General features: G+C 37.2%; 1 protein-coding gene across 3 annotated transcripts in view; it reads right to left on the reverse strand.

Annotated features, from left to right (window-relative positions):
- The window catches only part of ST7L (suppression of tumorigenicity 7 like), an 87158-nt gene that overhangs the window by 6811 nt on the left and 63484 nt on the right, over nucleotides 1-16863 (reverse strand). For all 3 annotated transcript variants that reach the window (XM_053591860.1, XM_053591861.1, XM_053591859.1), the window contains 2 exons: nucleotides 4337-4487; nucleotides 2202-2294 (listed from right to left, as the gene is read on the reverse strand). In XM_053591860.1, coding sequence (XP_053447835.1) covers nucleotides 2202-2294; nucleotides 4337-4487 — 244 coding nt within the window. The remainder of the gene's footprint in view (nucleotides 1-2201; nucleotides 2295-4336; nucleotides 4488-16863) is intronic.

Here is a 16863-nt window from a genome sequence, read left to right on the forward strand (position 1 = left end):
TTTCTTTTTCTTGCCTAATTACACTGGTTAGAAACTCTAGTGCAATGTTGATTGGAAGTGGTGAAAACAGACAGCCTTGATTGCAAGAGGGACTTTACCTAACAATTGCAATCAGTGTAACCTGGCTTATTGTACCCTCAATGAATCCCCAACAATAAAAAAAAAAAAAAAGAAAACAGACAGCCTTGCCTTATCCCAAAACTTCTGTGAAAGTATTTGGTCTTTCATCATTAAGTATGATGTTAACTGTGGGTTTTTCATAGATGTTTTATCAGTACAAGTTCCCTCCTATTTGTAGTTTGCTGAGTTTTTTTTTAATTATGAATTGGAGCTGGATTTTATCAGATTTTTATTGCATATATTGTCCTTTATTCTATTACATGGTGATTATATTTTCAGATGTTAAAACAACCTTGAATTTGTGAGTGATATCTCATACAGTTATCGTATATAATTCTTTTTATATGTTGCTAGATGCAGTTTGCTAATATTTTGTTAAAGATGTCTGTCTGTGCCTATATTCATGAGAGCTATTCTATGGTGTAGCAGCCCGTATAGCCTATGGCTAGGAGGAGTGAAAGTTCTAAGAAATACCTGTATACCTCAATAATGGAACACCTTGGTGAAAATGGCATAGAGAGGGATTTAGCGCTCCTAACAAGCATGAGAGCTCGTGAGATGAGAGCCTTGATTAATTGGCAGTCTCTACACCTGTGGTGTTGAGAGGCGCGAGATCAGCCTTATATTAGGCTGGAGGAGAAGGCAGTCAGGAGGATGTGCATTCTAGCACGCACCCGCTTACTCTGACTCTGTCTCCTTTCCCGCCTGCAGAAAGCCAGCATGGCAACTCTCTGCTGAAGATTACCAGTCTCTACTAAAGACTAAGATCTATCTATTCTAAGACTGTTTTTACTCTTTCAGTGACTATCTCTCTCTCTCCTACTAAAGTAGATAGCCCTCAGGCACCTAAGAGAAATTGTTCCCGAGCGAGATAATAGCTTAGCGGTCCACGTCAGGAACCTAGTTAAGCCGGGCCTCAAGACCTGGCCAGTCCCGGGCCCTGAGAAGCAGTGGCAACGACACCATGGTTTTCTTTTCTTTTTTTTTTTGTGTGTGATTTTTGGCCGGGGGTGGGTTTGAACCCTCCGGCATATGGGACCGGCACCCTACTCCTTGAGCCACAGGCGCTGCCCATTTTTTTTTTTTTGTAGAGATGGAGTCTCACTGTACCACCCTCAGGGTAGAGTGCCATGAGGTCACATGGCTCACAGCAACTTCTAACTCTTGGGCTTATGCGATTCTCTTGTCTTAGCCTCCCAAGCAGCTGGGACTACAGGCGCCGGCCACAACGCCCGGCTATTTTCTTTTTTTGTTGTTGCAGTTTGGCCGGGGCTGGGTTTGAACCCGCCACCCTTGGCATATGGGGCCGGCGCCCTACTCACTGAGCCACAGGCGCCGTCCTTTTTTTTTTTGTAGAGACAGTCTCACTTTATGGCCCTTGGTAGAGTGCCATGGCATCACACAGCTCACAGCAACCTCCAACTCCTGGGCTTAAGCGATTCTCTTGCCTCAGCCTCCCGAGTAGCTGGGACTACAGGCGCCGGCCACAACGCCCAGCTATTTTTTCTTTGGTTGCAGTTCAGCCGGGGCCGGGTTTGAACCCGCCACCCTCGGTATATGGGGCTGGCACTTTACCAACTGAGCCACAGGAGCCACCGGTTTTCTTTTCTTATAAAATCTTTGTCTGATTTTGATATCAGGGTAATAATGATGTCATCAAATGTTTAGAGAGTATTCCCCCTTCCTTTATTTTTCTGAAAAAGTTTGTGAAGGATTGGTATTATTTCTTTTCTAAATGTTTTTAAGATAACTGTTCTTTTTAATATCTTTAATCTTGGTGTTCTTCATTATATCTAGCACAGTGTTTTGCTCAATAAATATTTGGAAATGAATTGTATTATGCAATTACATCTCATAAGTGGCTAAAATAGTATTTAAGTGTCCTGAATTTCAACCAATCGCACTTTAAAAATAGAGTACTATGGAAAATAATTTAACAATTACTTTTTTTTTGCAGTTTTTGGCTGGGGCTGGGTTTGAACCCCCCATCTCCAACATATGGGACCAGTGCCCTACCCCTGAGCCACAGGCACCGCCCAACAATTACTTTTAAGTTTAGGAAAACTGAAATATTTACTTACTAGGTAACAGCTCTCTATCAGCGGTCTCTGTGCAGCTGGGATAAGGGTAAAATAGATGTCCTTTCTCTAATGGGTACGGAATCATTCTAAAAGCTGAAAGAAAAAAATACATGTTATTCAATTCTGTCTCACCCTCACCAAAGCTATTTTGGAGACATTTGGGTAAATTTTTCATGTAGTATTTTCTTTTTCAGGGAGACATTTTAGATAGAAGAAACAAAGTAAGCAAAAGAATGAATAATGAGAAGAAAAGATTTATTTAGATAACAATGAATGTTCAAGTCTGGTTGGAGTCAAACCAAAGGGAACAGTGAATAATAAGACCGCTGGGTCTTTGCTTCAGTCTCCTTATTACAAACACAGTTGACAACTCTGCAAGTATGAATTTCACTTCTTACAGGAATATTCATAAAATTACAGTTGTGTATACTTGTGGCCATTGTTAGTAACCTAGAAGAGTTCTCAGTGGCTCCTAACTTCACGTATGAGTTTCACCAAAGTTTTCAATGAGCAGATCTTAATTTAGAACAGGGGTCATCAAAAGATGGCCTTTTGGCTAAAGCTTGCCCACTATCTGCTTTGGAACACTGCCATGCCATTCATTTACATATTGTTTAAGGCTACTTTCATGCTACAAGAATTGAGTAGTTGTGACAAAGACTATACAAAACCTAAAATTAAATAATAGTAAGTACTACCTGACTTACTATTTAGAGACTTATTATTTAGAAAAAGTTTTTTTTTTTTTTTGAGATAGAGTCTCACTATGTCACACTCAGGAGAGTGCTGTGGTGTCACAGCTCACAGCAACTTCCAACTCTTGGGCTTAAGCTATTCTCTTGCCTCAGCCTCCCAAGTAGCTAGGACTATAGGCACCTGCCATAATGCCTGGCTATTTTTTTGTTGCAGTTGATTAGCTGGCCTGGGCCGGGTTCAAACCTGCTACCCTTGGGTGTATGTGGCTGGCACGGTAACCACTGTGCTATGGGTGCTGAGCCAGGAAAAGTTTTATTAATCTTTACATTGTCAGTATATGGCCCTTAGCAAATGGTTAAGGCAGAGGTTCCCAAATTTTCTTAGTTTAAGGACACATGGAATAATTCCACTTCCTAAATAATGAGTCCAAACAACTTTAAAAGTTTATGTTCTAATAACTTAGCAGCAATTTGGAAAAAAAACACATAAAATAATTTTTTTATTTTATTTTTAAAGGACTATCATTTCTTACTAATAGAATGTATGTATGAGCCTGTTGGACACTGCAAAACTGCTTAACCTTTGAATCACATTGGAAATCACAATCCCCAATTCCTATTTTATGTTAGTTTCTGTGTGGTACACTTTCTTTAATGATAGCAACTAACAAAACCCCAGCTTTGCAAAGTTATTGAAAGGAATAGAGGAAGACATGAAAGGAATGGAGAATGACCTATCAGCTGACATTGGAACTGTGAACTATCTGGAGCTAATACATTGAGTGATATCTCATGGGTTTGAGGATGTCTGATGTTGAGTACTGTATTGTTGTGTTTCTACTGAAATTTAAAATAGTCTGCAGCACTCTTCTGAATTGCTACAATTTCCCAAGGTACCACAGTAAAAAGTTTGGGAATTAGGGGAAGTTTGGGAACTTCCAGTGCTCATTCACTAAACAATGAGCACTGAATTTATTTTTGATTTTTTATCAGTGGCTATGGTATACTTTCCTAGAAAATTATTATATGAATCCAAATGATAAAATATTTTGATTAAGTTCCTTCCTTCCTTCCCTCCTTTCTTCCCTTTCCCTTTCTTTCTTTCCTTCCTTCCTTTCTTCTTTCTTTTTTCCTTTTTTTTTTTTGAGATAGGGTCTTACTCTTTCATTTTCTTTTCTTACAAATATAAATCTTAAATGAACATATGGTAGAATATCATTAACAATATTCTCACTTGGCTTTTTGTAAAGGTGACATCAATATAAATACATAAAATCTTTCTTCCACTAATAAAGCAAATATAATGCCACTGAGTTCACTTTGAAATCAATCTAACAACAAATCCTTATGGTAACAAAGGCAATCTCGCTAGAAAGGACTACCTATCAATGTCATGAATAGTCAGAGAAGTTAGTGTTATATTTGGAAAGGAATACTTACTGCCTTCCCACGTACACTGTAACAGATTAAGAGCACCTTCTATTCGCTTCCAGTGCTGAAGATGAAAAAAAGCGTAAGCAATTGCTTCACTATCACCTCGCTTCAGGATGTGTTCTGGAGGCAAAATTAAACTTTTCATCTCTAGTAAATACTGGAAGAAAAACACATATACATACATACATGACAGAAAAAACAAAATTAAGTTGTATTAAATTCCAATACCCATAAAAACATAGATGCAAAATGTTGTAAGTCAAATAGATAAAAAATTTAAACTAGTTAAAACAACATGAAAGTCTTACTGATATAATGTGTATAAAATGCTTATATATGCAAATTACAAAAATCAGAATATTTCTATAGGTTAAAAATCAGGTCATAAATGGCTTATGTGTGACCTTTCTAAATATGAAATGGAAACTCAAACTAAAGAAATAATGCGAAAACGAATACTTATTTTTCAAGAAAAGAATTAAATGTAAAAATTATAAAATATAATTTTAGAACAATACTTATGACAACATTAATTCTTCTTTCTCTTATTTTATGGTTGAAAGAACTGTGGAAAAGTTCAATTAATTAATATTTACTGAGTTAGAGAACTAAGCTTTCTAGGGATACCAAAGAATACCCTGTCTGTTCTCTGGAGTTTCATAATGTAATGAAAAAGACAGATTTCTTAAGTAATTATAACTAGACTGTGGTGAGTGCATTAGTAGAGGCATAAAAAATTTATAGCATATAGGAACCTGGACAGGAAGTATAATTTTTTTTTTTTTTGAGACAGAGTCTCACTATGTCGTCCTCGTAGAATGCCAGGGTGTCACAGCTCACAGCAACCTCAAACTCCTGGGCTCAAGTGATTCTCCTGCCCCAGCCTCCCAAGTAGCTGGGACTACAGGCACCTGCCACAATGTCCAGCTATTTTTTTGTTGTAGTTGTTATCGTTCTTTAGCTGGCCTGGGCTGGGTTCAAACCCATCAGCTGCGATGTATGTGGCTGGCGCCTTAACTGCTGAGCCAAGCCAGAGGTATGAAATTTTAAATTTAGCTTTTAAGTAACAGCTTTATTGATATAATCCATATACCTTAGAATACATCCAGTTAAAGAATTCAATAATTTTTTGGGGGGTGGGGGGAACAGAGTCTCACTTTGTCACCCTCGATAGAATGCCATGGCGTCATAGCTCACAACAACCTCAAACTCTTGGGCTCAAATGATTCTCTTGTCTCACTCAGCCTCTTGAGTAGCTGGGACTATAGGCGCCCACCACTACACCAGGCTATTTTTAGAGGTGGGGTCTCGGTCTTGCTCAAACTGATCTTGAATCCATGAGCTCAGACAATCCACCCGCCTTGGCCTCCCAGAATTCTAAGATTACAGGCGTGAGCCACCACACCTGACAGAATTCAATAATTTTTAGCAATGTTGACAGATATGTACAACTATCACTACGAACAATTTTAGAACATTTTCATCACCTCAAAAGGAAATCCTACACCTTTAGTTTTCATCTTCTTCTCCGTTCCCACACTCCCCTTAAGTAACCACTAACTTATTTTCTGTCTTTATAGATTTGCCTATTATGGGTATTTCATACAAACAGAATTATATAAAATGTGAATTTTTGTGACTGGTTTCTTTCACTTAGCATGATGTTTTCAAGGTTCACTCAGGTTGTAGCATGTATTGGTACCTGTACCTCACTCTTTTTTGTGATGAATAATATTCTATTGTATATTCTACTGTATGGCATATATATTTTGTTATCCACTCCCCAATTGGCACATACTTGGTTGTTTTCACCGTTTGGCTATTATGAATAATGCTGCCATGAACATTTGCGTACAAGTTTTGGTGTGAACATGTGTGTTCATTTCTCTTGGGTAAATACTTCGGTGTAGAATTGCTATGATAATTATGTTTAGGGGTATGATGATTTAGGGGCTAGACATAAACCACTTAATGGGATTTGAGCTGATATTTAAACAGAGTTTACTTGGGAGTGGAGTGTGGAAACAGGAGGACAACATATTCACAGCACAGGGCCATCTTGAGCAAAGGCACTGGACCAAGAGAGCAAAGTATAAAATGCATTTTATATGCCTGCTGAAGAAGTTATAGTTTAATGGTTATTCTCAGGTGAAATTAAATTCTGTCTTAAACTCTTACAGAAAATACTTGTCCTAATATTATTATTTAGTAACAAAAGTGGTATAATCATAATTATGTCTTAATTACATGAAGAAGCTACAAAATTGATGATTTGTACATCATCTTTCCTATTAAAGCAGTCAACTTTAAACAAAAGCAGTCAACTTTAAAAACATTTAATTAGCCAAACACTTTCTCTGAAGACTGAGGCCAAAATTCACTTCCCTTTCTAGAACTGATTTGAAATAACATCTTTCGTTCTAAACAATTTGATATCAAATTATATATCATAAGATGTAAACCACATTAACTTGTGTAATAAAATATAAAAATGGAAGCATTATAGAAGTATCTCAAAAGATATATTCTCACATTTCAAACGCTGGTTCCCCAGATTATTCTATAAACTAATGATATAATAAAAATCAAAAAGCTGGGCGGCGCCTGTGGCTCAAGGAGTAGGGCACCGGTCTCACATGCCGGATGGTGGCAGGTTCAAACCTAGCCCCGGCCAAAAACCAAAAAAAATAAAAAATAAAAAAATAAAAAAGCTGAATCGTAAAATTGCTACAAGCAGTGCTTCTAGGAAGAATCTTAAAAAGTTGTAGTGGTTTCAAAATTTAAGCCATACGTTACTAATCAATATGTATATACTCCTCATATTAATACATCTAAAATATTTTTTTTTTCTATTTATGAAATGGGCTTTTCCAACAATTACTGGGCTTAACACCCATCTTTAATTATTCTTACTCTTAATGTCTTTGGCTCTGTCCTCAAAGTGTAAGAATGCAGTCTGTGCATCAATGTATTTTAGCAGATGTCACAAACTATGAGATTATTTACTAATCCAGTTTGGAGATTTAACATTTCCCATTCAGTTTCTTAAAGGAATGTAGCAAAGGTTGTGTCCTGGTCAAGCAAAGCCCATTTGCTGCCTGGTTGGGTTCTCTCCCCTTAGTGCCTTGGGCCTATATTCGGGAGGGTAATATTCTTTCTAATCCTCTCTAATCCTTGCCCACTTTTTTAAAACACAGTAAAAGATCACTCGCACCAGGCAGCTGTGGGAAAATGGACTCAAATAGATGACCTCTGACATGACTCCTTATGCTCTCTGCAAGTGCACTGAGTTTCTTTAGTAGGAAGCAAAGAAAACGTGGCGATCACAGGAATTGCCTCCATAAAAAAGACTACTTGATTTTCAGAAAACTGTTTGATACTTAAACCAGGTCCTTCATATTAAAATTCTATTTCGTTTTGCAAATAGAGAAGACAAAATATCCCTAATCATTTTCAATAAGTTTTAGAATCCAGAAGCTTTAAACCCAAACATAGTGTTTAGGATTACATGTTGGTAATCATTTAGTAAATATAAGCACAGATATTCAGTTAGCAATTATTCAGTAAAACTCATATTACAGAAAAATATCAATTTGATATGCCAAGAAAAGCATTTTCTGAATAGCAACTATGTCACTAAGTTTTCATTATTTAATAATCTAAGGATAATTCAGGTAGAAAATAAACACATACGGCATGCTTCTTAGGAAATACTTCAGAAGTCTATATTAAAAATTTTTGCTATTGGGCGGCGCCTGTGGCTCAGTCAGTGAGGCGCCGGCCCCATATACCAAGGGTGGCGGGTTCAAACCCGGCCCCGGCCAAACTGCAACCAAAAAAATAGCCGGGCGTTGGGGCGGGCGCCTGTAGTCCCAGCTACTCGGGAGGCTGAGGCAAGAGGATCGCTTAAGCCCCAGGAGTTGGAGGTTGCTGTGAGCTGTGTGAGGCCACAGCACTCTACCGAGGGCCATAAAGTGAGACTCTGTTTCTACGAAAAATAAAAAAAAATTTTTGGTATTTAATCATTTAAAAAATCTTTCTTATGCCACCTTGTTTTTTTTTTTGTAGACACAGAGTCTCACTTTATTGCCCTCGGTAGAGTGTCGTGGTGTCACACAGCTCACAGCAACCTCCAACTCCTCGGCTTAGGGGATTCCCTTGCCTCAGTCTCCTGAGTAGCTGGGACTACAGGTGCCTGCCACAACATCCAGTTATTTTTTTGTTGTAGTTTGGCCAGGGCCAGGTTTGAACCCACCCTGGGCATATGGGGCCAGCGCCCTACCCACTGAGCCACAGGCGCCACCCTGCTACCTTATTTTGAATAAATACGTGTTGTATACCTTTTCTTGTCTCTATGTAGATGTAACATGTTTAATTACTATATAATATTCCATTAAAAGCTGAGTTACTTTATAATGTAAGTTAATAAATAAGTTCATTCTGGAAATGTGTTACCACCCGTAAAGGTAAAAAATAGTATCATTAAGAAAAACTTGAAAGGTGGTTATGTAAAAGTTTCTAATTAACTTTACAGCAAACTGATTTTTCATTTCTTAATTTTAAACCCTAAAATGTAAGGGGAAAGTTTCAGTTTTAGGAAAATGTATGTCAAATAAGTTATAAAATTATTTATTTTATCTCTTTCACAAACTGCTACTCAAGGATTTCTGCTACTTAGCATAGGCTGTAACTTACTGCGCCATATCCTTCATAACCATATCCTTGGTAATCTACTACAATATCAGACAGCCCAAAGCAGCCACTACAATACTTATTAACTCAGCTGATCTCACATATAGAGTTAAAATGTCTTCAAACTAATACTTATATTTTAATTTTTACTTAAAGATATTTTCTAATTCTCTGAGCAAACTAAAACCAAACAAATAAAACAAAAATTCTGCTACTCAGACTTTACTCTTCTAAGAAGAATATAAAATATCAAAAACTGAGGGGTAATTAGTTTTGTTTGGTCTTTTTTTCTTTTTTATTAGAGAAGTACAACAGTGTACAAAAATGCTATAGAAAATAATGCATATGTTCAGAATAATTTAAGAATAAAGAAAATAATCTGATGTTTTGTTTTGTTTTGTTTTTTGTAGAGACAGAGTTTCACTTTGTCGCCCTCAATAGAGTGCCGTGGCGTCATGCTGCTCACAGCAACCTCCAACTCCTGGGCGTAGGTGATTCTCTTGCCTCAGCCTCCCAAGTAGCTGGGACTAAAGGCGCCCTCCACAATGCCCGGCTATTTTTTTGTTGCAGTTTGGCCAGGGTTGGGTTTGAACCCACCACCCTCAGTATATGGGGCCTTCACCCTGCCCACTGAGCCCAAATAATCTGATTTATGTTTGTCTGGATTTTATTTTTATGCATAATAGACTGACTCCATTTTTCTCAAAAATAGGATCAAACTGTTATGCAACTCACTTTTTAATTCAAAATACGTGTTGTATACCTTTTCCTGTCTCTATGTAGATGTAACATGTTTAATTATTGTATAGTATTCCATTAAAACTGAGTTACCTCATAATATAAGTTAATATATAAGTTCATTCTGGAAATATGCTATCATCCTTAAAAGGTAAAAAATAGCATCATTAAGAAAAACTTGAAAGGTGGTTATGTAAAAATGGCTTAAAAATTTCAAGAAATGAAAGGTCTAGGATTTTATTTCCTTTAACTTAAATAAGCTTTTATTTCTTCTATTTTTACTTCTTATTTTTTTGAGACAGAGTCCCAAGCTGTCACCCTGGCTAGAGTGCTGTGGTATCACAGTTCATAGCAACCTCCAACTCTTGGGCTCAAGAAATCCTCTTGCCTCCATTTTTTTATTATTAGTAGAGATGGGGTCTCTCTTTTTTGCTCAGGCTTGTCTCAAACTTGTGAGCTCAAGAATTCCACCTGCCTTGGCCTCCCAGAGTGCTAGGATTACAGGCATGAGCCACTATGCCTGGCCTTAAAGCTTTTAAAGCAACTGTTCTAAGCTACAGACATGTCTATTTATCAGTATTTATTAAGTATTTGTTAGGGGCTAGTCACAGTATTAGACATGAAATGATGAGTAAGACATGAGCCCTGCCTTTGTTCTCTGGGAGAAGACATATAAATAAACAAACAAACAAAAAAAAGAGATATGATTGAGGTAATGAAGGAACAAAGGAATAGAGGAGAGAAAGCCATTTTCTCTTCTTAAAATACTAAAAAAGTTTCCTTATAACAGATGAATGTAAGAATGAAATGAGTAGAAACTGCAGGTGGAGAAGAGATGGTGCGTATGTACAATGGTACTGAGATACGATGAGATCGAACTAGGCCAGGGAACAGTGACACTAGAGATAAGGGGCAAGAAGAAGTAGCAAGACACTGGGCCCAGACTGTGAAGGGCTTTTAGATGTACAATACTAAGGCATTTTGTCCTTGTCTTACAGTGGGCAATAAGGAATAAGTGGAGGTCTTTAAGCAGGGTAAGATTTGCCATTTAGGCAGGTAATTCTGGCAACAGCCCACATAGAGAAAGGTTGTTAGCAGGGAGACCAGTGAGAAATCTGTTTTAGTAGCCCACTCATAAGATCGTAAAGTATTTGAGATTATTTCTAAATGTTTAGAAATACATAGAAAATATCTAGCAACATATACACCAAACAGAAACAGTGGTCACTTCTGTTTGAGAGAAGTAGATTTGAGAGGGAGAGAACAAGAGATATTTTTCCTTTATAAACCTCTGAACGGTCTGAATTTTTTAAAGCACCATTACTTGTATACTACTACTAATAACAACAGCAATGTATTTTTAAAAGTGGAGATGATGAAGGCATACAATAGCTAGTGACGGTGGGGATGGAGTAGATGGCTAGAAATGAAAAAGATTTCAAAGGTTGTAAGTAGGAAATTTGGAAAGGGCAAAAGTAAAGGTTAATGAAGTGGATAATGAAGCCATAAATCAAAATATGGAAAGTAAAAAAGGAGAGACAATTTGGCAGTTTGAAGAAAAGACTTAAAAATAAATTTTAATAATTCAGTTGGAAACACATTAAAGTGTCTGAGGTACTTATCATAGGTAAAGATTTCCATAACTAGATGGAAATGCAAGCCTACACATCCAAAAGGAAGCCAGAGTTAAAAGACACAGTTTTGGAAATTATCAGCAAATAAAAAATAGCTGAAGACATAAACTAAAGCTAGTTCCTAGAATATGCTATAAGACCTTCCATATTACCTCTGAATCATCCTATTGTTGTACGTGTAATAAATCAGAAATTGCTTAGAACAAATTTAACTAGTATTCAACTATACTCAAATAACTAGTTTCTTGCTTTTCACTGAAAATATAAAAATTAAAGCTACTTTGGAAGCTAGGGTTAATTAAAACATAATGATATATGGTCTGATGGTTTCTTTTATGACTCTAAAACCATACCTATGTTTACACTCAAATTTATTTTAATTTTGAACTGCTTTGATCTTTATAATTTATCTTTAGATTACTTTTTTCTATTACTTTGTAAATCTTAAAACAGCTTTTGACCAAAAGCAATACAATTTTGACCTGAAGTAATGATAATGCTTTATAATCTTCCTCTTAAAATCAGAGGTTAAAGAAAAATCTCTCTGAAGGCATCTGAAATTAAGGTACTTTGCTCTTGATCAGTCATGCACACAAAGAACCAATTTATCTCTGCAATTAGTTTTCTCAGTGCACACTCTATGAGATTGGACAGGCAGGCTGTATGTGAAGAGTCCACATGGATATGTATTGAGGGAGACTAAAACAGTTCTCAGATAGAAAACAAATAGAACTGCTATGTGAATACACTGAAAGAAAATAAATACTACCTAACAGCCTCAAGAGCAAAAGAGCGCTTATAGAAGGGAGTAGGAAAGGAGAATAGAGAGAACATCTGCTGCAGGAAAACTCCTTTCCACATCATCCTGCAGAGCTGCACCTCAAGAGATAAGCATCTCTGAAGTAATAGTGACACCTTCAGAAAAGGCTTATAAGACGTTGTCAAAGAAGGAAGAGAAGAACACAGAAGAACGGCCTCAAAGAGAGGAAGAGGAACGCATGGAAACTCAGGAACAAGTTTACTTTACAAAAGTCCTTTCCTCCCTGTCCTACTCGAGGAGAGAACTGGAGCCTCAGCTAGCTGCTACTAATACGGCTTTTCCATGGAACAGGGAGGACAGCAGAAGGAGAATAAACTCTAGAAGGAAGGTCATTCCACAGGGTTTTGATCCTAGGTTAGCAGCCAGAAGCCCTGCATGGATGGCCTATGCTATACATCTATAATGAAGCAGGCCACCAACATTTCTTCCTAATGTTTTAGAATCTCCAACTCTTGAAAACTCCTCAACCAGTACTTTATTGTTGAAAGGTGAACTCTCAGTGTCTAGAATTTTTTTTCCAAAAAACAAAAAAGAATTTAAAGGGGCACCTGTAGCTCAGTGGCTAAGGTGCCAGTCACATGGACCAAGGCTGGTGGGTTTGAACTCAGCCCGGGCCTGCTAAACAAACAAACAAACAACAACAAAAATAAAACAAAATAAAACAAACAAAAATAGTTGGGTGTTGTGGTGGCCACCTATAGTCCCAGCTACTCAGGAGGCTGAGGCAAGAGAATCTCTTGAGGCAAGAGAATCTCTTGAGCCCAAGAGTTTGAGGTTGCTGTGAGCTATGACATTACAGCACTCTACAGAGGGTGATAAAGTGAGACTGTGTCTCAATGAAAAAAATGAATTAAAATTCTTATTAGTTTAAAAAAAAGATAAGCATTTCATATCTAACTAAACTCTTCTATTCAGGCCACTGTAGAACATAATGGAAAGGCAAAGGTCTCCCAGTACTCTAAGTTTGGATTATAGACTTCAACGCTACTTTATCTTTTCCAAAACCCTTTACTACTGCTGTGCTGCTCAGAATCTCAAGTGAGTGCCAGTTTCCCTATGTATACCACAGTAAGACAAGTAGTTTGGCCAATGAAATAAATGTAAGTCTGCTGCAAAAGAGCTACTATCTTCTGTGATGGATTAAGGCTCCTGACATCCCACTCAGCACCTGTAGTTCAGCAGCTAGGGCACCAGCCACACACACTAGAGCTGGTGGGTTCGAATCTAGCCCGGGCCTGCCAAACAACAATGACAACTACAACCAAAAAACAGGCAGGTGTTGTGGCGGGCGCCTGCTGTCCCAGCTACTTGGGAGGCTGAGGCAAGAGAATCGCTCAAGCCCAAGAGTTTGAAGTTGCTGTGAGCTGTGATGCCACGGCATTCTACTGAGGGTGACATAGTGAGACTCTGTCTCAAAAAAAAAAAAAAAAAAAAGTGGAGCCACCCAAATGCCCATCAGTTGATGAATGGATAAACAAAATGTAGTATAACCATATAATAAAATAGTACTGAGCTATGAAAAGGAATAAAGGACTGATAAGTGCTATGTTATGCTAAGTGAAAGAAGACAGACACAAATCCCCCATATGGTAGGGTTCCACTTATGTGAAAACTCCAGACAGACAGACCTATGGTGACAGAAAGCAGATTAGTGGTGGCCAGGGACTGGAATAAGGAGAAACAGGGAGTGACTGCAAACAGGTACACAGTTTCTTTCTAGAGTAAGGAAAATGTTCTAGAATTAGATAATGGTAATGACTTTACAACCTTGTGAATACATTAAAACTCCTGAACTGTGTACTTTAAAAGTGAATTTTATGGTATGTGAATTATCTTAATTAAAAAAATTTTCTATAAAACTACTGGATGGCTGGATAGTAAAGCATATGAGACACTAGAATGAATGAAACAGGATGCTGCAGAATATTTAGAATGTATGAAACATTTTCTACTCAAAATCAAAAGACTAACATAACAATTCCTCTAAGTAGCTGAAAGATGCACAATCTTTTTCTTGTTTGGCAACTAAAAAAAAACAAACAGTTTGTTGAATGAATGTCAGAGCTAGGTAATGAAGAACAAGTTATAAACCATGAAAATATGCTATCTAATTTTTTTGTAGTACTGTCAGTTAGTATTATATAATAAAATTCATTCAGTAGAATAAAAAAGACCTGTACATGCAGTCAGTATTAACAAAATACCTAAAAGCAAACACATAGCCTGAAGAGACTGATATGATCTTTCTCTATTGCACTAACAGTTACCAGCTTTAACAAATTGTACAGCTCTAAACTTACAACCATTTCTGCTGCAGTTATATGGAAAGCTGCCAAAAAGTATTTCTTGCTAAAACAGCTTTATACTTTGCCATTTTACTGCTAAGATTCATCCAGCCATCTGAAAAATTTGCATAATAAATTTGTGAGAATAAAGAGAATTTAAAAGGAATATATTTTGAAAAGCCACTGTTCATTGAGTTAAATAAGTTATCACACTCCATAGTTGAAGTTTGAAGAAGGAAACTCCTAACGCCCTTTATGTTTGCTTATCTCCAGCTCAGAGTCAGAAGTTGAGACCAAAACAGAAGAAAAAGACAGAGAAAGGTCTGTACGTACTTTATCACTTGCAAATCCCTAGTAAAAACAGACAGGTGCAAATTCAGAGCTCTCCCAAGTTCACATAACATTAATGTTACTTATATGTGGATATTACTCAGGTTGGTACAGCTTAAAATTTCTCCAAAAAAAACCTTAATCATTATTTATAGTGTTTGATAACATATAGCTTAATGGAAGACTGTTTGCCTACACTGAAAATCTGGTTGGGTGTAGCCATCTTCATCATGATCTTAGCTACATCTTCTGGATAACTTGCTGCAGCTTTTACATCAGCAATTGTTGCTTCACTTTGCACTTTTATACTATGAAGATGGCTTCTTTTCTTAAACCTCATATACCAACTTCCGATAGCTTTAAACTTTTCTTCCATACCTTCCCCATCTCTCTCAGCCTCTACAGAATTGAAGAGAGTTGGGGTACTGCTCTGGATTAGGTTTTGACTTAAGGGAATGTTATGGTGCTTTGGTTTTCTATCCATATCTGTACATTTTTCTCTATATCAGCTAATAAGGAGTATCCCCAACAGCATAACAGATTTTGTAAAGCAGATGTAATCTAGACATTAACATATATTACCTATACAACAATTTAGTTTTCTAATTAGGGAAATGCTTGGCATTGCCTCCTACCCATGTACCCCCAACAGTTTTGAAAACCAATGTACATCATCACAATTGTTGCTGCTGAGAATACATTTTTCATATAATGATTTTTGAGGCAGAAAATAAGTCTATAACTATAGGGAGAAGACAGTCAAAATTTTGTTCCATCTAGAAGTATATTTCTTAATTTCTACATATCTGAAGATCTTTTTATTAATGAGTTCTAGCATAATTGCATTATGGTCAGAGAGTAGACTCTGGTGATAACTCCAGAATCAGATGGCTTTACCATTAAATTCTACTCATCACTGAAGGCAGAAATCATTCTAATTCTATAAAAATTATTCCAGAGAAAAAAAAGAGGAACCACTTGTTTATAAAGCCAACAATAAAAGAAAAGTATAGACCAAAAATATTAAGAAAAGGAGGAAGTGAACAAAATGTCAGGATAGTGGTTACCTTTAAGTAGGAAGGAAGAGGTTGTATTGGGAAAGTGTAGCCAGGTGAGCTTCTATTGGTTGACAATCTCATTTCTTGACCTCAGTGGTAGTTTTCAAGAATTTGCTTTAAACTAAATCATTGAGAAGCACATTTCTGTTTTGTACACTTTGCTGCATGTATGTTAACAATTACTAATAAAAAATTTATAGTAGCTTCCTCTTATCCCTGGGACATACATTCCAAGGCCCCCAGTAGATGACTGAAACTACAGATAGTACCGAACCCTATATACGGTATGATTTTTCTTCTACATACATACCTATGATAAAGTTTTATTTATAAATTAGGCACAGTAAGAGATTAACAACAATAAATAATAATAAAATAGAACAGGCCAAGTGTGGTGGCTTGGCACCTGTAATCCCAGCACTTTGAGAGGTCATGGTGGGAAAAGTATTGGAGGACAGGAGTTCAAAATCAGGCAGGCCGACATAGCAAGATAAAAAAATAAAGAAAAATCTCATCTCTGTAAAAAAATAAGAAAAATGGGCAGCACCTGTGGCTCAGTGAGAAGGGTGTTGGCCCCATATACCAAGGGTGGCGGGTTTGAACCCAGCCCCAGCCAGACTGCAACAAAAAAATAGCCAGGCATTGTGGTGGATCCTGTAGTCCCAGCTACTCGGAAAGCTGAGGCAAGAGACTCGCCTAAGCCCAAGAGCTGGAGGTTGCTGTGAGCTATGACACCACAGCACTCTACTGAGGATGACAAAGTGAGACTGTCTCCAAAAAAAAAAATAGAAAGAAAGAAAGAAAAAGAAAAATTAGCCAGGAGTGGTAGTGGGCACCTATAGTCTTAGTTACTTGGGAAGCTGAGGCAAAAGCAAAAGAATCACTTGAGCCCAGGAGCTGGAGATTACAGTCAGCTATGACGATGATACCACTATACCCAGCATGGGTGACAGATCGAGATTGTGTCTCAGAAAAA

This window comes from Nycticebus coucang, chromosome 5 (genome assembly GCF_027406575.1).
Source record: "Nycticebus coucang isolate mNycCou1 chromosome 5, mNycCou1.pri, whole genome shotgun sequence".
Taxonomy (NCBI): Eukaryota; Metazoa; Chordata; class Mammalia; order Primates; family Lorisidae; genus Nycticebus; species Nycticebus coucang.